The sequence below is a fragment of the Pongo abelii genome, chromosome 1, assembly GCF_028885655.2.
Source record: "Pongo abelii isolate AG06213 chromosome 1, NHGRI_mPonAbe1-v2.0_pri, whole genome shotgun sequence".
NCBI classification, from domain to species: domain Eukaryota; kingdom Metazoa; phylum Chordata; class Mammalia; order Primates; family Hominidae; genus Pongo; species Pongo abelii.
Window position 1 is genome coordinate 36,623,803 of NC_071985.2, and position 24,750 is coordinate 36,648,552.

The 24,750-nt window shown below is 44.1% G+C and overlaps 1 protein-coding gene across 7 annotated transcripts in view; it reads right to left on the reverse strand.

Annotated features, from left to right (window-relative positions):
• Window positions 1–24,750, reverse strand: part of TATDN3 (TatD DNase domain containing 3) — a 70,435-nt gene that overhangs the window by 44,987 nt on the left and 698 nt on the right. For 5 of the 7 annotated variants that reach the window (XM_054520745.2, XM_054520754.2, XM_054520738.2 and 2 more), the window contains exons 2-9: window positions 22,193–22,225; window positions 20,736–20,809; window positions 20,128–20,212; window positions 14,830–14,892; window positions 13,171–13,280; window positions 12,949–13,004; window positions 6,867–6,979; window positions 2,394–2,474 (exon numbers count right to left, since the gene is read on the reverse strand). In XM_054520745.2, coding sequence (XP_054376720.1) covers window positions 2,394–2,474; window positions 6,867–6,979; window positions 12,949–13,004; window positions 13,171–13,280; window positions 14,830–14,892; window positions 20,128–20,212; window positions 20,736–20,809; window positions 22,193–22,225 — 615 coding nt within the window. Of the gene's footprint in view, window positions 1–2,393; window positions 2,475–6,866; window positions 6,980–12,948; window positions 13,005–13,170; window positions 13,281–14,829; window positions 14,893–20,127; window positions 20,213–20,735; window positions 20,810–22,192; window positions 22,226–23,958; window positions 24,081–24,750 lie in introns of all 7 variants that reach the window. The other 2 variants (XM_054520760.2, XM_024238387.3) reach the window with 2 other exon arrangements.

The window sequence follows — 24,750 nt, forward strand, 5'->3', positions numbered from 1 at the left end:
CAAAATAGAAAAAACTAGTGTGATCCTCTACTTTCCCATTCCTCTATATTTTACAATCTTTTTTTTTTTTTTTTTTTTTTTTTTTGAGACAGAGTTTCACTCTTGTTGCCCAGGCTGGAGTGCAATGGCGCAATCTCGGCTCATGGCAACCTCTGCCTCCCCAGTTCAAGCGATTCTCCTGCCTCAGACTCCTGAGTAGCTAGAATTACAGGCGTGCACCACCACGCCTAGCTCATTTTGTATTTTTATTAGAGATGGGGTTTCTCCATGTTGGTCAGGCTGGTCTCGAACTCCCAACCTCAGATGATCCACCCACCTCAGCCTCCCAAAGTGCTGGGATTACAGGTGTGAGCCACCACACCCAGCTTTACATTCTTATAATAGCTGATTCATAAAAATATGTAATTGACCAGCCTGGGCAGCTACTGGAGATGGGGGCTGAGGTGGGAGGATCACTTGAGCCCAGGAGGTGGAGGCTGCAGTGGGCTATGATTGTGCCACTGTACTCCAGCCTATGCCACAGAGCGAGATCCTGTCTCAAAGAAAATAAAAATAAAGGCTGGGCACAGTGGCTCACCCCTATAATCCTAGCACTTTGGGATTTGGGAGGCCAAGACAGGAGGCTAGGATTCCTTGAGGGCAGGAGTTCAAGACCAGCTTGGGCAACATGGTAAAACCCCGTATCTACAAAAAATATAAAAATGGCCAAGTGCAGTGGCTCATGCCTATAATCCCAGCACTTTGGGAGGCCGAGGCAGGCGGATCACTTGAGGTCAGGAGCTCGAGAACAGTGTGGCCAACACGGTGAAACCCCATCTGCACTAAAAAACAAAAATCAGCCAGGTGTGGTGGCACAAGCCTGTAATCCCAGCTACTAGGGAGGCTGAGGCAGGAGAATTGCTTGAATTCGGAAGGCGGAGGTTGCAGTGAGCTGAGATTGCACCACTGCACTCCAGCCTGGGTGACAGAGCAAGACTCTGTCTCAGAAACAAAACAAAAACAAAAACAAACACAAAAACAACTAGCCAGGCATGGTAGCACATGCCTGATGGAGAATCATCTGAACCCAGAAAGTCGAGGTTGCTGTGATCACGCCACTGCACTACAGCTTGGGTGACAGAGTGAGACCCTGTCTCAAAAAAAAAAAAAAAAGAAAAAAAGAAAATAAAAAGAAAAACATAAACATTAATTGAACATCAGTTAGTAAAATTCACATTGCAATCACATATAATCATAGTTTCTGGATAAACAGATAATAATTGCTACTGTTCCCAAACCTCTAAATTTTGAGTGCCAATTCTCTGAATTTGGCAGGCATAGAGACACAAATCTGATGGGTAGTCAAAGGCACTTATTAAACTGCACATTGGGAGGTCATTGTAATAGGTACTGCCTAAAGCAAATAAAGTATATATTGTGGCTTACTTTCAGAAAATTATAATTTAAAATAGTAGCAATATGAAAGAGAGTGAAATTTAAAATATGATTATTTGTGGCTTACAATAACAAAAAGAGATACTAACAGCAAAGATCATATAAATAAACCCACGACTATATCAATACTTGCATTGAAAGAAATAGAACTTCATTATAACATGCTAATTAAAGGAAGAAAAATGAACACTCACTGAGTACCCACTGCATACCAGATACTGCTAGGTACTTTCACATACATTACTTCATGTAATACTTACCATAATCTTTTCTTTTTTTTTGAGATGGAGTTTTGCTCTTGTTGCCCAGGCTGGGGTGCAATGGCATGATCTCGGCTCACTGCAACCTCCACCTCCCGGGTTCAAGCTATTCTCCTGCCTCAGCCTCCCGAGTAGCTGTGATTACAGGCGCATGTGTACCACACCCAGCTAATTTTTTTGTATTTTTAGTAGAGACCGGGTTTCTCCATGTTGGTCAAGCTGGTCTCGAACTCCTGACCTCAGGTGATCCGCCCGCCTTGGCCTCCCAGAGTGCTGGGATTACAGGTGTGAGCCACCGTGCCCTGCCCACCATAATCTTTTAATGTATTTATTATTTTACCCATATTTTATAAATGAAAAAGCAGTTTCAGAGAGATTAAGTAGCTTGCCCAAAGTCAGCTACTAGGTAGATAACAGGATTTGAATTTGTTTTTCTGACTGCAGACACTGTGCTTTTTACTATACTGGTCTGACTCTTATGATTACATACATTAGGACATGCTGCATTATCAAATAATATTCTCTGGAGCACAACAGCTATATTTAGAAAGACCTGAAATAAGGTTAATATAAGCCCTCAATCTGGCAGTATATGAGGATTCCACTGTATTTACACTATAATGAGAAACACAGCTAAATAGAAAAGAGCTCAAATGAAAGATACAATCTAAATAATATAGAAATTAGAAAATCATTTACCTGTTTTTCTGGTCCTAGTGCAGGTGAATCTGTTTCTAAGCATATAGAAGTTAAAGGCAATTGTTTCACAAGTTTCTGCTTCTTAGAGAAAAGAGAAAGCAGGTAAGTTTAAAACATGAGAAATAAAGATAAAGAGCATTAAATTGACATGCTAATAATGCATTTTATTCTGCAATAACTTAAAATTTATGCTTTAGGCCGGGTGCGGTGGCTCACGCCTGTAATCCCAGCACTTTGGGAGGCCGAGGCAGGTGGATCACGAGGTCAGGAGTTCAAGACCAGCCTAACCAACATGGTGAAACCCCGTCTCTACTAAAAATACAAAAATTGCCAGGCACGGTGGCTCATGCCTGTAATCCCAGCACTTTAGGAGGCTGAGGAAGAAGAATCACTTGAACCTGGGAGGCGGAGGTTGCAGTGAGCCAAGATCACGCCACTGTACTCCAGACTGGGCAACAGAGCGAGACTCCGTCTCAAAAAGATAAAAAAAAATAATAATAAAATAAAAATACAAATATAAAAATTAGCCAGGCAAGGTTGCGGTAAGCTGAGGTCACGCCACTGCACTGCAGACTAGGCAACAGAGACTCCATCTCAAAAAAATAAAAAAATAATAATAAAATAAAAATACAAATACAAAAATTAGCAAGGCAAGGTTGTAGTGAGCCGAGATTGCGTCACTGTACTCCAGACTGGGCAACAGAGTGAGACTCCACCTCAAAAAAAAAATTATTTTTTACTATTCAACTGATAGGCCAGTTGTGGTAGCTCACGCCTGTAATCCCAGTACTTTGGGAGGCTGAGGTGGGTGGGTCACTTGAGACCAGGAGTCCGAGACCAGCCTGGGCAACATGATAAAACCCCATCTCTACTGAGAATACAAAAATTAAGCCGGGTGTGGTGGCTCATACCCGTCCAGCACTTTGGGAGGCCAAGGCAGGCTGATCACTTGAGGTTGGGAGTTCGAGACCAGCCTGGCCAACATGGTGAAACCCCGTCTCTACTAAAAATACAAAAATTAGCTGGGCGTGGTGGCAGGTGCCTGGCGAGTGCCCAGCTACTCGGGAGGCTGAGGCAGAATCGCTTGAACCCAGGAGGCAGAGGTTGCAGTGAGCTGAGATCGTGCCACTGCACTCTGGCCTAGCCACAGAGTGGAAAAAAAAATACAAAAATTAGCCAGGCATTGTGGTACACGCCTGTAATCCCAGCTACTTGGAAGGCTGAGGCAGGAGAATCACTTGGACCTGGGAGGCGGAGATTGCACTGAGACAAGATCACATCACTGCACCCCAGCCTGGGCGACAGAGTGAGACTCTGCTTCAAAAAAACAATTCAATTGATAAATGCTAACTGGATGGTCTCATAATTCCGCTACTAAAAGTTATGTTAAAATATAAACACTAATTCCTAAAAATTATCCAAAGCTTCTAGGGAAACCAAAGAATAGTAACCATAGCAAAAATGAGGTATAGCCAGCAAGCAGAAATCCAAACATCTGATATCACGCGCCAACGTTGACAAGGAAGTGATTTCTGTTGTTTCTCCACCCTCATCACATTCAGTGTTTCTTTCTAACATCCACTTTAAGGCACTCAAAGCTTTATGTTTATAAATCTAAGGGTTTTGTTTGTTTTTGAGACACAGTCTGGCTCTGTCACTCATGTTGGAGTGGAGTGGCACGTACTCAGCTCACTGGACCCTCCATCTCCTGGGCTGAAGACATCCTCCCACCTCAGCCTCCCAAGTAGTTGGGACTATAGGCACACACCACCACACTTGGCTAATTTTTTTTTTTTTTTTTTTTTTTTTTTTGAGACAGAGTCTCGCTCTGTCACCCAGGCTGGAGTGCAGTGGTGCAATCTCAGCTCACTGCAAGCTCTGCCTCCCAGGTTCATGCCATTCTCCTGCTTCAGCCTCCCAAGTAGCTGGGACTACAGGCGCCCACCACCATGCCCGGCAAATTTTTTGTATTTTTAGTAGAGACAGGGTTTCACCATGTTAGCCAGGATGGTCTTGATCTCCTGACCACGTCGTGATCCACCCGCCTCGGCCTCCCAAAGTGCTGGGATTACATGCGTGAGCCACCATGCCCTGCCTTCACTCGGCTAATTTTTATGTTTTGTAGAGACAGGGTTTCGCTATATTGCCTAGGCTGTTCTCGAATTCTTGAGCTCAAGCAATCCGCAAGCCTTGGCCTCCCAAAGTGCTGAGGTTACAGGTATGAGCCACTGTGCCTGGCCCAAATCTAAGGTTCTTATGCAATTTAAATTTTATTTTTTTATTAATTTATTTATTTTTGAAATGGAGTCTCTGTCACCCAGGCTGGAGTGCAGAAGCGCGTTCTCGGATCATTGCAACATCTGCCTCCTGGGTTCAAGTGATTCTCCTGCCTCAGCCTCCTGAGTAGCTGGGATTACAGGCATGCGCCACCACACCCAGCTAATTTTTGTATTTTTAGTAGAGACAGGGTCTCACCATGTTTGCCAGGCTGGTTTTGAACTCCTAACCTCAAGTGAACTGCCTGCTTTGGCCTCCAAAAGTGCTGGGATTACAGGTGTGAGCCACAGTGCCCAGCCCAATTTAAATTTTAGATTGGGTTGTGGACGGTTTTCTTTTTTCTTTTTTTCTTTTTTTTGAGACAGAGTCTTGCTCTGTCGCCCAGGCTGGAGTGCAGTGGCGCGATCTTGATCTTGGCTCACTGCAGGCTCCGCCCCCCGGGTTCACACCATTCTCCTGCCTCAGCCTCCCGAGTAGCTGGGACTACAGGCGTCCACCACCATGCCCGTCTAATTTTTTGTATTTTTAGTAGAGATGGGGCTTCACCGTGTTAGCCAGTATGGTCTCGATCTCCTGACCTCGTGATTTGCCTGCCTCGGCCTCCCAAAGTGCTGGGATTACAGGTGTGAGCCACTGCGCCTGGCCTAGTTTTTAATTTTTAAAGCTATAATTCACATACCATAATATTCACTCTTTAAAAGTATACAATTCAGTGTTTGTTGCTATATTCAGAAAATTGTACAATCATCACCATTATCTAGTTCTGGAATATTTTCATCACTCCAAAAAGAAATCCCATACCCATTAGCTGTCACTCCCTATTATCCTTCCCCTCAAAATCCTGGAAACCACTAATCTATATTGTATCTATAGATCTGCCTCACCTGGACATTTCATATGAATGGAATAATACAAGATGTGGTTTTTTGTCTGATCGCTTTCTCTTAGTATAATGTTTTCAAGGTTCATCCATGCTGTAGCATGACTCAGTACTTCATTTCTTTTCATGACTTTATTCCTCTTCATTCCTTTTTATGACTTTATATTCCATTGTATGGATATAGCACATTTTATTTATCCATTCATCAGCTGACGGACATCTAGGTTGTTTCTACTTTTTAGCTATTATGAATAATGCTGCTATAAACATTTATGTACAAGTTTTTGTGTGGACATATGTTTTAATCTCTTTTGGGTATCTACCTAGGGGTGGAATTGCTGGGTCACGTGGTAATTTTATTAAGTTTCTAAGGAACTCCAAACTTAGTGGTATAAAGTGGTATCTCTCACTGTACCTTTGATTTCTATTTCCATAATGGCTAATGAGGTTGAGCGTCTTTTTATGAGCTTATTGGACATTTGTATGTTTTCTTTAGAGAAATATCTAATTTAAATAATTTGCACATATTTTAATCAGGTTATTTGTCTTTTTATTGAGTTGTAATGGTGCTTTATATATTCTGGATACTAGACCCTTATCAGATACATGGCTTGAAAATATTTTTTATCTTTCTATGGGTTACATTTTCACTTTTTTGATAACGTGCTTTGAATTATAAAAGTCTTAAATATTTTATTGTGAAAATTTTAAATTTTGATTATGTCCAATAAATTTGTTTTTTTCTTTGGTTGCTTACGGTTTTAATGACCTATCTAAGAAGCCACAGCCTAATCAAGGAGTCACACAAATTAAGGCCTGTTTTCCTCTAAGAATTTTTAGTGTTTTTTTTGAGATGGAGTTTCGCTCTTGTTGACCAGGCTGGAGTGCAATGGCTTGATCTCGGCTCACTGCAACCTCCACCTCCTGGTTCAAGCAATTCTCTTGCCTCACCCTCCCAAGTAGCTGGGATTACAAGCACATGCCACCACGCCCGGCTAATTTTTGTATTTTTAGTAGAGACGGGGTTTCACCATGTTGGTCAGGCTGATCTCAAACTCCTGGCCTCAGGTGATCCACCCGCTTCAGCCTTCCAAAGTGCTGGGATTACAAGCGTGAGCCCCTGTGCCCGGCCTTATTTTGGTTTTATATTTAAGTCTTCGATCAATTTCTGAGTTCATTTTTATATATATGTGAGGTAGAGACCTAAGATTAATTTTTGTAATGTAACTAGAATAGTATCACAAGTATGTAAGAAAAGCTCATGTTTTAAATTTTATTTCATAAAGTATTAGATGAGTTTCAATGAAAAAATTTACCTGTCCACTTCTTATGATAGAAGGGGGAATTGAGAAGAAGTACCCAGCTCTTACTCCTTCCATGGCTACAGACGGCCGACCATCAAATGCATGCAGCAGCACCTTGTCAGCACCTTTCAAAAATGGAAGATAAGGCAGTATTCCATTTTATGTCCCATCAATCAAATTAAATAACATAAGTCTGAAATTTTAAGTAAATGTTGGTCACTAGGATGTAAACAAGAGGTTCTATAACTTCTAAAGGGCAGATGAATGTACAGTGTTCAAAGAGTGGAATAAAAGCATAGTAAATTTTAGGCCAGGCACAGTGGCTCACACTTGTAATCCCAGAACTTTGGGAGGCCAAGTCAGGCGGATCACTTGAGCCTAGGAGTTCGAAACCAGCCTGGCCAACATGGTGAAACCCCGTCTCTACAAAAAATACAAAATTTAGCTGGGCATGGTGGTGCAGGCCTGTAGTCCCAGCTACTCGGGAAGCTAAGGTGGGAGGATCACCTGGGTCTGAGATGTCAAGGCTGCAGTGAGCTGTAATCGAACCACTGCACTCTAGGCTGGGCATCGGAGTGAGACTCTGTCTCAAAAAATAAACTAATAAAAACATATATAGGCCAGGCACAGTGGCTCACGTCTGTAATCCCAGCACTTTGGGAGACCGAGGTGGGCGGATCACCTGAGGTCAGAAGTTCAAGACAAGCCTGACTAGCATGGTGAAACCCCATCTCTACTAAAAATACAAAAAAATTAGCTGGGCATACTGGTGGGCACCTGTAATCCCAGCTATTTGGGAGGCTGAGGCAGGACAGTCACTTGAACCCAGGAGGCAGAGGTTGCAGTGAGCCAAGATTGTGCCACTGTACTCCAGCCTGGGAGACACAGCGAGACTCCATCTCAAAAAAAAATATATATATATGTGTGTGTGTGTGTGTACATATATATATATGTGTATATATATATATAGAGAGAGAGACAGAGAGAGAATAAATTCTTAATCTTCAGAATAAAATTGAAATATTCAATAATGTTGGCCAGGCACAGTGGCTCATGTCTGTAATCCCAGCACTTTGGGAGGCTGAGGTGGGAGGATCTCTTGAGCGAGCTCAGGAGTTTGAGACCAGCCTGGGCAACATGGTGAAACCCAGTTTCTACTAAAAATACACACAAAAAAATTAGCAGGGTGTGGTGGTGTGTGCCCATAGTCCCAGCTACTTGTGGGGCTGAAGTGGGAGGATCTCTTGAGCCTGGGAGGTGGAGGTTGCAGTGAGCAGAGATCGCCCCACTGCAATCCAGCCTGGGCAACAGAGTCAGACCCAGTCTCAAAAAAAAAAAAAAAAAAAAGGAGAGAGAGAGAGAGATTCAATTTTAAAGACAAATATAAATTTTCTGCACCATCAGACCTTTTCTAGAAGTCTGTGAGCTAACTGTTTCCAACAGGAGGTTTTTAAGCAGTCAAATGGATTATCTTAACAAAAATGCTAGTGAAAGAAGAAATGGGGAACTAAGTGACACAAATTCAATAGTCAAAGTGGGCTTCATAAAACTATCCCCAGTTATAAAAGGGTAGCTGCTCAGCCTGCATAAAAATCATGCTTTCAGTGACTCCAAAACTATTCATCACTGATTTCTAGTTGCAGGCAACTACATTTACTTTATTATTTGACAGTTTTTTCAAACGGTATGAATGACTATTAGAGGGTTATAACCATAAGCAAGTTATGAAACCAACTTAGTAGGTCACAACCAATGAGTGCTTATATGTATGTGTGTGTATGTAGCACACACACTTACATACCTATACATATATACACATATGTGGATTGCTTGTTAAACTTTTGTTAGCTTTCTTTATGTAAATATGAGTCTCAAACTATATTTCTTACTGTGGATGGCACCTTTAAAATGTTGAAAAATAATGCTATAAGATGTAATTTTACTTTAGGAACAACTGGCAAAGAAGAGAGTGTGTGTATGTATCATGGCCAAAATCTGTATTTCTGCATTTCTGTAAATTCTGCATTTCTGAAGCAGCAGATAGAAAACATAAAAAAACAGTGACCCAATGTGATTGCTGTGTGATTGCCCTTCTTTTTTTAACCTTTTCCCCATTAATCAGCTGATTGAGCTGATTAAGAAACTGGAGCTGCTGGCCGGGCACAGTGGCTCACGCCTGTAATCCCAGCACTTTGGGAGGCTGAGGCGGGTGGATCACCTGGGGTCAGGAGTTCAAGACCAGCCTGGCCAACATTGTGAAACCCCGTCTCTACTAAAAATACAAAAATTAGCTGGGTGTGGTGGCACGCGCCTGTAATGCTAGCTACTTGGGATGCTGAAGCAGAAGAATAGCTTGAACCCAGGAGGTGGAGGTTGCAGTGAGCCAAGATTGCGCCACTGCACTCCAGCCTGGGCAACAGAGCGAGACTGTGTCTCAAAAAATAAAATAGGCTGGGCACAGTGGCTCACCCTGTAATCCCAGCACTTTGGCAGGCTGAGGCGGGAGGATCACTTGAGGTCAGGAGTTCGAGACCAGCCTGGCCAACATGGCAAAACCCCAGCTCTACCAAAAATATAAAAATTAGCTGGATGTGATAGTGGGTGCCTGTAATCTCAGCTACATGGGAGGCTGAGGCAGGAGAATTGCTTGAACCCAGGAGGCAGAGGTTGCAGTGAGCCGAGATTGCGCCACTGCATTCCACCCTGGGCGACAGAGTGAGACTCCGTCTCAAAAAATAAATAAATAAATAAAAGAAACTGGAGCTGCTAATTTTGTTTCTTTTTTTTATGAAGCTGCTAATTTTTAAATTAAGGGACATAAATTATTGTATTCAACTTTTCATTTACTCTATCTGGGCCTGGGAAATATCATAATTACACTGAAAACCTTGTAAACAATAGCCTGACCTGCAACATCATCTTAGATGATTTCTACCCCCCTTCTTGCCCCTGCCCTTCAAGAAATCAGATTAAAACATGGCTTGCTTTATGAGAACATAAACTGGAATTGTCGCTCTCGCCCTCTCCCTCTCCCTCTCCCTCCCCCTCCCCCTCCCCCTCCCCCTCCCCCTCTCCCTCTCCTTTCTTCGGTCTCCCTCTCCTTCTTTTTTCGGTCTCCCGCTGTTACCGAAGCTGGACTGTACTGCCATGATCCGGCTCGCTGCAACCTCCCTGCCTCGGGCTCCGGTGACTCTCCTGCCTCGGCCTGCCGAGTGCCTGGGATTGCAGGCGCGCGCTGCCACGCCTGAATGGTTTTTGTATTTTTGGTGGAGATGGGGTTTCGCCGTGTTGACCGGGCTGGTCTCCAGCTCCTGGCCTCGAGTGATCTGCCTGCCTCGGCCTCCCGAGGTGCTGGGATTGCAGACGGAGTCTCGCTAACTCAATGCTCAATGGTGCTCAGGCTGGAGTGCAGTGGTGTGATCTCGGCTCGCCGCAACCTCCACCTACCAGCCTCCTGCCTTGGCCTCTTAAAGTGCTAAGATTACAGCCTCTGCCCCGCCGCCACCCTGTCTAGAAAGTGAGGAGCATCTCTGCCTGGCCGCCCATCATCTGGGATGTGAGGAACCCCTCTGCCCGGCTGCCCTATCTGGGAAGTGAGGAGCGCCTCTGCCCGGCCGCCCATCGTCTGGGATGTGAGGAGCGCCTCTGCCCGGCTGCCACCCCGTCTGGGAGGAAGGGAGGAGCGCCTCTGCCCGGCTGCCCCGTCTGGGAGATGAGGAGCACCTCTGCCCGGCCGCCCCGTCTGGGAGGTGAGGAGCGCCTCTGCCTGGCCACCCCGTCTGGGAGGTGAGGAGCGCCTCTGCCCAGCCGCCACCCCGTCTGGGAGGAAGTGAGGAGCACCTCTGCCCGGCTGCCCCGTCTGGGAGATGAGGAGCACCTCTGCCCGGCCGCCCCGTCTGGGAGGTGAGGAGCGCCTCTGCCTGGCCGCCACCCCGTCTGGGAGGAAGTGAGGAGCGCCTCTGCCCGGTTGCCCCATCTGGGAGGTGAGGAGCGCCTCTGCCTGGCCGCCACCCCGTCTGGGAAGTGAGGAGCGCCTCTGCCCGGCTGCCACCCCATATGGGAAGTGAGGAGCGCCTTTGCCCAGCCGCCCCTTCTGGGAGGTGAGGAGCGCCTCTGCCCAGCCGCCCCGTCTGGGAGGTGAGGAGCGCCTCTGCCCGGCCGCCCCGTCTGGGAGGTGAGGAGCGCCTCTGCCTGGCCGCCACCCCGTCTGGGAGGAAGTGAGGAGCACCTCTGCCCAGCTGCCCCATCTGGGAAGTGAGGAGCGCCTCTGCCTGGCTGCCACCCCCTATGGGAAGTGAGGAGCGCCTCTGCCCGGCCGCCCCCTCTGGGAAGTGAGGAGCGCCTCTGCCTGGCCGCCCACTCTGGGAGGTGAGGAGCGCCTCTGCCTGGCCACTCCATCTGGGAAGGGAGGAGCGCCTCTGCCCGGCCACCCCGTCTGGGAGGTGAGGAGCGCCTCTGCCCGGCCGCCACCCCGTCTGGGAGGAAGTGAGGAGCACCTCTGCCCGGCCGCCCCGTCTGGGAAGTGAGGAGCGCCTCTGCCCGGCCACCACCCCGTCTGGGAGAAGTGAGGAGCGCCTCTGCCCGGCTGCCCCATCTGGGAAGTGAGGAGCGCCTCTGCCCGGCTGCCACCCCGTATGGGAAGTGAGGAGCGCCTCTGTCCGGCCGCCCCGTCTGGGAGGTGAGGAGTGCCTCTGCCCGGCTGTCACCCCGTCTGGGGGGAAGTGAGGAGCACCTCTGCCCGGCCGCCCCGTCTGGGAGATGAGGAGCACCTCTGCCCGGCCGCCCCGTCTGGGAGGTGAGGAGTGCCTCTGCCCAGCCGCCACCCCGTCTGGGAGGAAGTGAGGAGCGCCTCTGCCCGGCCGCCCCCTCTGGGAAGTGAGGAGCGCCTCTGCCTGGCTGCCCCATCTGGGAAGGGAGGAGCGCCTCTGCCCAGCCGCCACACCGTCTGGGAAGTGAGGAGCGCCTCTGCCTGGCCACCCCGTCTAGGAGGTGAGGAGCGCCTCTGCCCGGCCGCCCAGTCTGGGAAGTGAGGAGCGCCTCTGCCCGGCCGCCCAGTCTGGGAAGTGAGGAGCGCCTCTGCCCGGCCGCCCTGTCTGGGAGGTGAGGAGCGCCTCTGCCCGGCCGCCACCCCGTCTGGGAGGAAGTGAGGAGCGTCTCTGCCCGGCCGCCCCGTCTGGGAAGTGAGGAGCGCCTCTGCCCGGCCGCCCGGTCTGGGAAGTGAGGAGCGCCTCTGCCCGGCCGCCCCCTCTGGGAAGTGAGGAGTGCCTCTGCCCGGCCGCCCCGTCTGGGAGGTGAGGAGCGCCTCTGCCTGGCTGCCACCCGGTCTGGGAGGAAGTGAGGAGCGCCTCTGCCCGGGCGGCCCCGTCTGGGAAGCGAGGAGCGCCTCTGCCCGGGCGGCCCCGTCTGGGAAGCGAGGAGCGCCTCTGCCCGGGCGGCCCCGTCTGGGAAGCGAGGAGCGCCTCTGCCCGGCCGCCCTGTCTGGGAGGTGTACCCAACAGCTCCGAAGAGACAGCGACCATCGGGAGCCGGCCATGAGGACGATGGCGGTTTTGTTGAAAGGAAGGGGGGGGGAAGTGTGGGGAAAGGAAGGAGAGATCAGATTGTTGCTGTGTCTGTGTAGAAAGGGGTGGGCATAGGAGATTCCATTTTGTTCTGACTAGGAGAAATTCTTCTGCCTTGGGATGCTGTTGATCTATGGCCTTTCCCCCAGCCCCATGCTCTCTGAAACATATGCTGTGTCAACTCAGGGTTAAATGGATTAAGGGCGGTGCAAGATGTACTTTGTTAAACAGATGCTTGAAGGCAGCATGCTCTTTAAGAGTCATCACCACTCCCTAATCTCCAGTACCCAGGGGCACAAACACTGCAGAAGGCCGCAGGGTCCTCTGCCTAGGAAAACCAGAGACCTTTGTTCATGTGTTTATCTCCTGACCTTCTCTCCACTATTATCCTATGACCCTCCCATATCCCCCTCTCCGAGAAACACCCAAGAATCATCAATAAATACTTCATAAATTGAAAAAAAAAAACAAAAAAAAAAACTGGAATTGTCAAACTTAAACATTAGGCTTATTTTTCTCAGGAAACGAAATACCTTGCTCTTGTAAAAGGCTGATGGTAGGTCTTCCAGCAGAGCGTGAGTGCACATTTCTGTTTAACGATAACAACATTTCTTTTAAGTACCATTCTGAAAGTATTGTTTTTGATCTATTAAAGTAGTTCAGAGAAAAATAAATGTAGAGTTCCATTTCAGGAGAACTCTGATCATTATTTAATTTGCTCTATAGCTATTAACATAGAAAAATAATTAACCTACACAGGCAAATTGAGTCTTTTGGCTAACTGGATCTGTCTGATTAGGACTTGTCTTTGCTCTTCCTTCTGTTCATCAGTGCCAGCAAATCTGGGGGAGAAATCTAGTCCAACCTAGAGCAGAAAAATAAAAGATATTACATATTTAGGCTTAAGGAACCTCAAAAGAGATCTTTGGATTGATACTATCCAACAGAAATATAATGTGAGGCACAAAAGCACGCCACATAAAAGTATTAGTAGCCACATTAAAAATATTCACAAAAACAGGTGAAATTAATCTTAATAATATACGTTAACCCAATATATCCCAAATATTATTATTTTAAACATGTAGCCAATATAAAATACTGAGTTATTTTATATTCCTTTTTTTTGTTTGTTTTGTTGAGACGGAGTGTGGCTCTGTCGCCCAGGATGGAGTGCAGTGGCATGATCTCGGCTCACTGCAACCTCTGCCTCCCGGGTTCAGGCGATTCTCTTGCCTCAGCCTCCTGAGTAGTTGGGATTACAGGTGCCCGCCACCACGCCCGGCTAATTTTTGTGTTTTTAGTAGAGACAAGGTTTTACCATGTTGGTCAGGCTGGTCTCAAATTCCTGACCTCAAGTGATCAGCCCGCCTTGGCCTCCCAAAGTGCTGGGATTACAGGTGTGAACCACTGTGCCCAGCCTTTTTTTTTTTTTCTTTTTGGTACTAAAACTTTGAAATACACAGTGTATTTTACACTTACGGCACATCTCAATTCAGAGCAATCACATTTCAAATGCTCAGGAGCCGTTAAGTGGCCACTATATTGGCACAGACCATAGATGACTCCTTCTCCTGGGACTATTTTGGCATGCATTCTATAATCTATATTCTGAATTTAAGTGTTATTCTTATCTTTTGTCTTTAATTAAAAATGGAATTTATTACCAACTAATAAAAATATTTCACAATTGGCCGGGCACGGTTGCTCATGCCTGTAATCCCAGCACTTTGGGAGGCGAAGGTGGGTGGATTACTTGAGGCCAGGCGTCGAAGACCAGCCTGGCCAACATGGTGAAACCCCGTCTCTACTAAAAATACAAAAAATTAGCTGGGTTGGTGGTGCATGCCTGTAATCCCAGCTAGTAGGGAGGCTGAGGCAGGAGAACCACTTGAACCTGGGAGGCAGAGGTTGCAGTGAGCCGAGATTGCGCCACTGCACTCCAGCTGGGATTGCACCACTGTACTCCAGCCTAGGTGACAGAGCAAGGTTCTATCTCAAAAAAAAAAAAAAAAAAATTCACAATTATAAATTATTTAAATAAAAAAGTTCTTTAATTACAAACTCTAGCCCATTTAAAGTGTGTTTCTAAATTACTTATGAAGAATTATAGATACTATATTAACTCACCAGAGCAAGGACCCATATTTAAGCATAAGAAAAAAAAAAGCAAAGTATTTAGAAATGCTATTATTTTTCTCCAATTAAGGTAGGCCTATGGTAAGGCTTTTGATTGTTTCATCCCCAAGCTTTCTTGCTTATTAAAGAAGTATCAACGAATTATTATTTGGCTAAGTGGGGTGAACATAATTATACAAGTCAGTTATAATCACCAATACTGAACCAAAGATTATTTTCATATATCATATAGAAGTCTGAATTAAAAGTCATTTGATCAGCTAGTGGGTGTTTACCTCTCCAATTGCCAACAACCGATCCTTATAATTCTCGATAATGGGCAAAGCTACATCCAAATCCTGGGAGAAAAAAAGTAAAATTGTTAAAATGGAAGAAAGGAACTGCTAATTCACAAGCTCTTATTATGTGCTAGATGCTATGCTATCCTGGTGCTTTACATACATTTAATCCATTTAAGCAGTCAAAGAACTACCAATAGTAATCCTTCTATAATGGTGAGTACCTCTACCTGTAAATTTGAGTAGAAACATATCCCATACCCATTCAGGTTACAAGAATATGACTTTTTATGAAGAGCGCCACTTAAACATGGCCTTCTGTTTAGGAGGTATTTCCTGACATTTAGGAGGCATTTGGACATTCTGAAATCACTAAGAAAAAGAAGGCAAACCACCAGGGAGTCATCTCTGCATGTGAGCTTTGCGATTGCATTGTTGTGTTCTCCCCTTAGAATTCGTCTGGTTGGTGAGTTTATAATGCTAATCCCATACTTTCTTTGCACTGTTTTCACTGATTTCATTTGTCTTTATAGTCCTGCTTTGACTACTTGTTCTCAATGCCCAGCAATATAAACAGTGAGTATCTCATATATGCTTGTTAAATATTGAAGTAGCTGTGTACCATTAGTTTCAATGACACTACCTTTTCCACTGAGGAGAATTTGCCCTGTAGGGTTCCCTTCTTAGGGAGGGAAAATAAACATACGGAAAATTGCTTCTAGATACCTTTTAGACTACATTGCAAATTTTAGTTTCAGGATATATAAATTGCAAAGTATTTCTCCTGAGGATAATCAGAACAAGAGAGAATTAAGAAAAGGAAGGTAAAGCAGATGATAGAGGAACAGGAGTAGATTTTACAACTATGAGAGAGAGAACAAAGATGAAGGAGGGTAAGTTAAGGCCTTGAAATATATTCTACTAGACTTGAAGAAGAATTAACATTGTCATGAAAAATGATGGGTATATGAACCTAGATGTCAGAAAAGCTATTTGACAACAAGCTGAGTAGGTTAAACAGTTCCAGGCAAAGCTTTTTCCATATCACACATCCAAACTACTCTATGTCTCTGAGATCTCAGAGGGACTGGAGAAGTAGGAGAAATCACCCAGGAAATGTCTAACACTTAGAAAGCCTGAGTCACAGAAATTACACACTTGGAGGAAGATCAGATGAAGAAAAAGCCATGCCTCTTGGAATATGTATTACCTATGAAAAAGCAAAACAGATTTACAGTGAGACTATTCAAACTCCTAATAAAATAGATCTGGAAGCTTTCAGCAAGTCAAGAATGATAAATAGAAATTAATAGTACAATGTAATTCATATTACTTATTTAATATGTACAAATGCATTTGTATGTGTGGTCTTTGTCATTTTATTTTAGTAGATGTAAACATATTTATAAGGCTATTTATAGGTCTATTTCTGCCCTCAGTTCTATCCCCACTCCCTTCATAAGGTCTCAAGTTCCTTAACAGCTAATGATTCTATTATACTTTTGTATTTTTGTTTTTTTTAAAGATAGGGTCTCAGTTTGTGACCCAGGCTGGAGTGTGCAGTGGTGCGATCATAGCTCACTGCAGCCTTGAACTCCTGGGCTCAAGTGATTCTCCTACCTCAGCCTCCCGAGTAGCTGGGACTATAGGCACATGCCACCATGCCTGGCTAACATTTTTAATTTTTGTGTATGTTGCCTAGGCTGGTCTCCAACTTCTGGCCTCAAGCAATCTTCCCACCTCAGCCTCCCAAAGTGATGGGATTACAGGAGTCAGCCATGGCACCCCACCCTATTATGGTTTTTGTAAAAAAAAAAAAAATTATATACCCCTATACCTTATGATTGGGCATAATACTATATAATTATTCATTATTTACAAATGAGGAAATTCAGACTTGGCAAAGGTAAGTAATGTGCCACAGATCACAGAAGTCAGTAGGCCAGGTCCCTCTGACTTCAAAGCTCATGCATGCTGTTTCCACCATGCTGCTAAAAGAAGAAAGGAAGAAGGGACAAAAAAGGGAATGAATGAAAGAAGGAAGGAGGGCAAAAGGGATCAAAGGAGGAGAAAAGATTTATTCAGAATGATTTTAAATAATTACAATAGATTTTTTTATTATAGATAATGTTTAGTCTTCAGAACCTTTAGAACAGGGGTCAAGTGTTTAACAGAAATTAGTAAAGTGGAACAAGTAGAAACAGTAGCTAACTGGAGAGCAAATACCCTGCACGCAGGGGCAGCAGAATGCCGCCAGTGAATTGTGGTTCACCACAGTTCACTGTGGTTTATCCCCAGTGCCTAAACTGTGCCTGGTAATAATATCTACTGAATGAATGAATTAATTCAGGAATATGTTAAAAGATTTGTGTGATGCTAGGCAATTCATCTTATAAAACAAGTTAATTTGATGAATACTTACTACACACCTAGCTTTGTACCACATATTTTAGAAGCCTGTAAAGGTGCAATGAGGCATACTTCCTGTTTTAAAGGGGTTTATAATCTAATCAGCAGGACAAAACTAAACTGCAGTATGGACTACAAGTGCAACTGGAATAAAATAGGGCTAACTCTGCTCATCTCTAGTCTATTCCAGAGTATTATCACAACATTTGATGGATTCATATCTGCTTTGATAATCAAGATTTACCTATTGGCTGGGTGTGGTAGCTCACACCTGTAATCCCAGCACTTTGGGAGGCCAAGGCAGGTGGATCACTTGAGGCCAGGAGTTTGAGACCAGCCTGGCCAACATGGCAAAACCCCATCTCTACTAAAAATACAAAAAATTAGCCGGGTGTAGTGGTGCATGCCTGTAATCCCAGCTACTCAGGAGGCTGAGGCAGGAGAATCACTTGAACCAGGGAGGTGGAGGCTGCAGTGAGCCGAGATGGCACCACTACACTCCAGCCTGGGTGACAGAGCAAGACTCTATCTCCGAAAAAAAAAAAAAAAAAAGTACCTATCATACTGTTGGTATATTAATTACTTTGGTAAGTTAACCAGTCCAATCAATTCTATATTAATGCCAAATATATGCCAAATCCACCCATTTCTCTACCTCCAATGCTAGTACTCTGGTTCAATCCAGCATCATTTGTAGCCTTCTTTTTCCCCTTTTCATTTTTTGCCCTCTTCAAAACTCACTCTTCATACCATAGCCAAGGGGTTTTTTTTCTTCACCAAACTCATTTTGGCCAGAGCCAAGGGGATCTTTTTAAAACATAAATTACATCTTGGTACTTCTCACATTAAACCCTCCACTGCATGTAAACTAAAATCCAACAAGGTCCTGTATGAGATCTCCGGCCATCCCTCTTACCCCATCACTATCACTTCCTCTCTTCCTCTAGCCATATCAGCCCTCTTTCTGTTTCTTGACTACACTGAGCTTATTCCTACCTTAGGACCTTTGTGCTTTGCTGTTTCCTTTGCATATAACACCCTGATCCTCTCTTTGCATGGCCAATTCCTTTGTAGCATTCAGGTTGCAGCTCAATTGTCACTACCAGAGTCCTTCCTTGATGATATCATCTAACAATCAGCATTCACAACACCTACTACATAATCTTGTTTTACTGTCTTCAAAGCACTTAGTGCTATCGAAAGTTTTCCTGTTCATGTAATTGTTGACTGTCTGTCTGGGCCATCTAGAATCTAGCTTCCATGAGCGGGATCTTACTCATTATTGGGTCTGCAGTGCTGACAGCAGTGCCTGGCACATAGCAGGTGCTCAGTACACACTGGTTGACTACCTAACTAAATGAATGTCTATTAGTATAAATCCCCACATAAATGAAAGAAGTGCTGCCTTGCTATGATTCCACATTTGTAGAATTGTGACTATCTGGCAATGTAGCTAATTTTATCATACTTAACAATTCAGGATAGCTACAGGATAAGCATTTTTACCTGAAATGAATGAATTTTATTTTATTTCTATTTTTTTTTTTTTTTTTTGAGAGAGAGCGTCTCACCACGTTGCCCAGGCTGGTCTTGAACTCCTGAGCTCAAGTGATCCTCCCATCTCAGCCTCCCAAAGTGTTAGGATTACAGGTGTGAGCCACCATGCCTGGTCATGAATTTTATTTTGAAATAAGTAGAGCTACCTAAGGTATCTTAATATAGGAACAGAGATACATTATTATTATTATTATTTTTTGAGATGGAGTCTCACTGTGTCACCCAGGCTGGAGTGCAGTGGAGCAATCTCGGCTTACTACAGTCTCCACCTCCTGGGTTCAAGCGATTCTCCCACCTTAGTCTCCCGAGTAGCTGGGACTACAGGTGCATGCCACCACACCTGGATAAGTTTTTGTATTTTTAGTACAGACAGGGTTTCACCATGTTAGCCAGGAAGGTCTCAATCTCCTGACCTCATGATCCGCCCACCTCAGCGTACCAAAGTGCTGGGATTACAGGCACGAGCCACTGTGTCCAGCCGACATTATTATTTTTTAAATGGCACTATATCTTAATTTATTCATAGGTAACAAAAAGTCATTACTTCTTTGAAATGGAGCTATCAACCCCATTATGCAATAAAACACTCATGAAACTGTGGATCTTCCAGATGCTGAGTCAGGAGACAAGTGTGAAATATAAGATATACCGACTATCATGAGTCAGTGTGGGTAGGATGTTCTTAGAGAGGGTACAAAATCAGTGCAATTTAATAGCTGGAGAGCAATCCTGTAACAATGGTTCTATGTTCAAAGATAATACTACTTACTTGAACTAATCTGTTCCCTAATAGTATATGGCACCTCTGAATTTGTATCTTTCTTTTTCTAGATATTCTATCACTTTTTTTGCCAAAGCAACATGACTACAGTACCAAAAAAAGTGAAAAAAGTTACAGATAATTCTAACAGATCATCATAATTACTATCATTTCTGTGTTTTCTCTCCAGTCTTTTCCTTATGAATATATGCTTATGTAGATGTCACTCATAGTGAATACGCTATTTGGTATCCTGCTTTTCTCCCTATATTACACAGTAAGCATTTTCCATGTGCTATACACACTTTATAATCCTCATTTTCTATAAATGTACTATATTTAACACTCTACAACTTAACTAATGATTCCTTTATTTCTGAACCTCTAGGCTGTTTCTACTTTTTCTCTATTACGAATAATGTTGCAACAAACATCTTTGTTAAAGAAGGTAGTGTTTCCTTCTTTTGGATTATTTCCTGAGAATATAAACTAGAAAGAGGAGGATTACTGAGTCAAATAATTCTTTTGTTTGTTTGTTTGTAATGGTTCCTGTTTTGTATGACTGTTACCTTTAGTGTGACACTTCTTTGGTCTTCTGGTGAAAGTCCTTGAACTGGATGAACACCCAAGCATGGCAGGACAAACCCATTATACCTAAAAATGTAGAACCAACTGAGAAAGCAGGAACAGTAGACTAGTAGATTACAATGTATTCTAAAGAATAAGCAGAGGCCGGGCATGGTGGCTTATGTCTGTAATTCCAGCACTTTGGGAGGCTGAACCAGGTGGATCACTTAAGGCCAGGAGTTTGAGACCAGCCTGGCCAACATGGTGAAATCCTGCATCTACAAAAAATATAAAAATTAGCCAGGCCTGGTGGTGCATGCCCTAGTCCCAGCTACTCGGGAGGCTGAGGCAGACAATTGCTTGAAACCAGGAGGCAGAGGTTGCAGTGAGCCGACATTGCGCCACTGCACTCCAGCTTGGGTGACAGAGCAAGACTCCATCTCTCAAAGAAAAAAAAAAAAGGAATAAGTAAAAAATAATCTCTTTAGGGCTATGTTAAAATGCTTTTTCCTCTTTATTCTCTTTAAAAATGGATCTTTGATATTATAAACTGGATGTCATAACTGTGTTCTTATTGTCAACCCTTTAAAATCTTAATTAAAAGTAGCACCTTTCTGAAAGTTGCATAATCTTTTCAAATTCTCCTGAATGTTCGGCAACTGCCACAAGGGCCACAACATTGGCCTGAAAAAAAAAAATAGAGTTACAAACAATATACATTTAATATAAATTATATAAAATTTTAAAGTTTTCTCTGCATTTTAGTTATCCTTGTTCAGCCATGCTTCATCAATACAATCAGAAGGGCTATCATTGAGTATTTACTATGTTTCGGACCCTATGTTCAGTGAATATAAATATTGCCTCATTTAATTTACAGAAACCTATAAAGTAGGCTGTAGTCTACTATATAGATCAGGAGACAGAGTTTTGGATGTCGAATAACTTGCCCAAGGTCATCAGGTCTATATATGTCCAAAGCCCACATTCCTAATTAAGCTGCCACAGCAAAAGTTACCTGTATGTAAAAATGCACTACAACCATTTCTGGCTGTATTATTTTTTGAGATGGCCACAAAATGCTAGTTACAATGAATTTCATAAACACTTCCAAAAAAATAATTTTTCTAAGCAAATCAAAACATTTCAGAAAACTTTAATAATATATCCCAGATCTCCAGAACCACGTGAATTTAAAAACTGAAAGATGGACCAATTTGTTCCATAGTGCTGTTGAGCATGGTAGCTATAGGAACATGTTTTGAATTCAGACTAACTTGTCTCTATCACTTCATTAGCATGTGTCTTTGGACCAGTTACTCATCTCTAGGCCTTAAATTCCTCATCTATAAAAATGGGGAATGATTGGCTATAAATTAGTAATTTCCTCAGAAGGCTGTTGTGAAACATTGAATGAGGTAAAGTCAAGAAAGGGCTTAGCTCACTACCTGGCATGTAGCAAACACTTAATAAATGCTACTTAGGCTGGGAGCAGTGCCGCATGCCTATAATCCCAGCATTTTGGGAGCCCAAGGTGGGTAGATTGCTTGAGCTCAGAAGTTTGACACCAGCCTGGGCAACATAGTCAGACCTTGTCTCTATTTTAATTATAAATAATAAAAATTGGCTGGTCGTAGTGGGTCACGCCTGTAATCCCAGCACTTTGGGAGGTCAAGGTGGGCAGATCACCTCAGGTCAGGAGTTCGAGACCAGCCTGGCCAACATGGTGAAACCCTGTCTCTACTAAAAGTACAAAAATTATCTGGGTGCAGTGACATGTGCCCATAGTCCCAGCTACTCAGGAGGCTGAGGCAGGAGAATCACTTGAACCTGGGAGGCAGAGGTTGCAGTGAGCTAAGATCATGTCACTGCACTCCAGCCTGGGAGACAGAGCGAGACTCTGTCTCAATAAATAAATAAATAAATATAATAATAAAAATAAAAAATGCTACTTACTATAAACTACTGAAACAACATCAAAGTAGTATATCTAAATTTCAAGCTGTTTTTGCTTGAAATGATAGTTAAAATAAAAAACCAAAACAGCAATTACAAATATTGACTTACCTTCCTGGCTTTCTCCAACACATCATCCAAATCCTAAAACAAGCATAAGAAATCACCATTATTTTAGACGAATAAGCAGCTAATCTTGGACTGTATATGTCAATGTAGTTGTGGCGTCACAAAGAATAACAATGATAGCAACTAATGGAGTGGTGGAAAACAAAGAGCCTACACTGACCCACCTCCTGTTTACTTACTATCAGTAAAGTCTGGCTACTGTTCCCAGCACTAAAACAGAAGCCTCTATTGTCAAATATACAGGGTATTTCTCTGTCTTCATCTTACTCTACTCCTCAGCAGCATTTGGAATCCCTCACTTGCTTACTCCTTCCTTCTTGAAATGGTTTCTACCCTTCACTTCTGCAATACCACTCTCTCATTGGTGGCTACTTGTCAGTCTCCTTGACTAGCTCCCATTCCTCTTTCGGACTTCAAGAACCTCTGCTCCTCTCTCTGCACTTGCCTTGAGTGATTTCACTTCCTCTCATGGTTTTATCACCATTATGCTGAGGCCCCCATTTTTTTTCTTTTTTTTGAGATGAAGTTTCACTCTTGTCTCCCAGCTGTAGTGCAATGGTGCGATCTTGGCTCATTGCAACCTCCGCCACCCGGGTTCAAGTGATTCTCCTGCTTCAGCCTCCAGAGTAGCTGGGATTACAGGTGACCGCCACCACACTCAGCTAAATTTTGTATTTTTAGTAGAGATGGTGTTTCACCATGTTGGCCAAGCTGGTCTTGAACTCCTGATCTCAGGTGACCCACTCACCTCGGCCTCCCAAAGTGCTGGGACCACAGGTGTGAGCCATCGCACCCAGCCTGAGTCCCCAATTTTTTTTTTTTTTTTTTTGAGACAGAGTCTCGCTCTGACACCCAGGCTGGAGTACAGTGGCGCGATCTCGGCTCACTGCAAGCTCCGCCTCCCGGGTTCACACCATTCTCCTGCCTCAGCCTCCCAAGTAGCTGGGACTACAGGCACACGCTGCCATGCCCAGCTAATTTTTTTGTACTTTTAGTAGCGACAGGGTTTCACCGTGTTAGCCAGGATGGTCTTGATCTCCTAACCTTGTGATCCGCCCACCTCGGCCTCCCAAAGTGCTGAGATTACAGGCATGAGCCACTGCGCCCGGCCCCCAATTTTTATCTTTAACTTGTAATTCTCTCCTGAACCCATGACTCATGTTTAAAAATTATGACATCTTCATTTGGATGGGATTAGGTTTCCCAATATGCCCCAAACATAAATCTTTATTTTCTCCCCACAAACTTATTCCTGACCTCCCCACCTCCACCTCAGACCTTGGTCTTCCCTTATCTCAGTAAACCAGCACCACCATCTTCCCTATAGCACAAGCTAATAATCTGAGTCATCCTTGACTCCTCCCTTTCTCTTGCTATCCACATCCAATTCTTCAGTACTTACTGTGGATTCTCTCTCTAAAATGTATCTTGAATCCATGTATTCATCTCAAACTCACCTGCTATCATCATAGTACCAACAGCCAACATCTCTTGCCTATATACCGCCAAAGCCTCCTAACTAGTCTTGTAGCTTCCACTCTTCTCCTCCATCCATTTGCCATACAGCAGCAAAATGGTGTTAAAATGGATAGCATCACGCCTATCCATTTTTGTGTAATCCCAGGACTTTGGGAGGCCAAGGAGGGTTGATCGCTTGAGGCCAGGAGTTCAAGACCAGCCTGGACAACATGGCAAAACTCTGTCTCTATTAAAAATACAAAAAATTAGCCAGGCGTGGTGGGACACACCTGTGATCCCAGCTACTTGGGAGGCTGAGACAGGAGAATTTCTTGAGCCCAGGAGGTAGAGGTTGCAATGACCTGAGATCATGCTATTGCACTTCAGCCTGGGGGACACAGCCAGACTCAATCTAAAAAAATAAAAAAGAAAATAAATTTAAAAAAAGCCCTTTAATGAATCCGCATTGTGCTTCAAATGCAATCCAAATTCCTTACTGACCCACCTCATCTATCCCCTGCAAACCTCCCCAGTTTTGTTTCATGCCTTTCTCTTTCTAGCTCATCAGGCTCCACTTAGCTTTTTGGCAACTGAAATGTGCCAAATTCTAGCTTGTCTGGGGGCCTGCAACCTATCTGTTTCCCTAACCAGCATACACTCACCCCCTTGCTTGGGTGGCTCCTTGTCTTTTCAGCCTTAAGTGTTAGTTCCTGGGAGGATTTCCCCCTGAAATAAAATCCCCCTTAATCCTCTATTATTAGTCTCTAGTTTTCCACGTAATGGGTAAAACAGTTTGTAACTGATTTTATGTGTGTATTATTATTTTAATTGAGACAGGGTCTCACCACATTGCCCAGGCTGGTCTCAAACTCCTGGGCTCAAGCGATCCACCCGCTTCGGCCTCTCATAGTGCTAGGATTACAAGTGTGAGCAACCACACCCGGCCATGTATTTTTGTTTGTTTGCCTCTCTCCCCCATTTGTGAATTTTTTTTTTTTTTTTTTTTTTTTGAGACAGGGTCTCACTGTTACCCAGGCTGGAGTGCAGTGGCTTGATCTTAGCTCACTGCAACCTCCACCTCC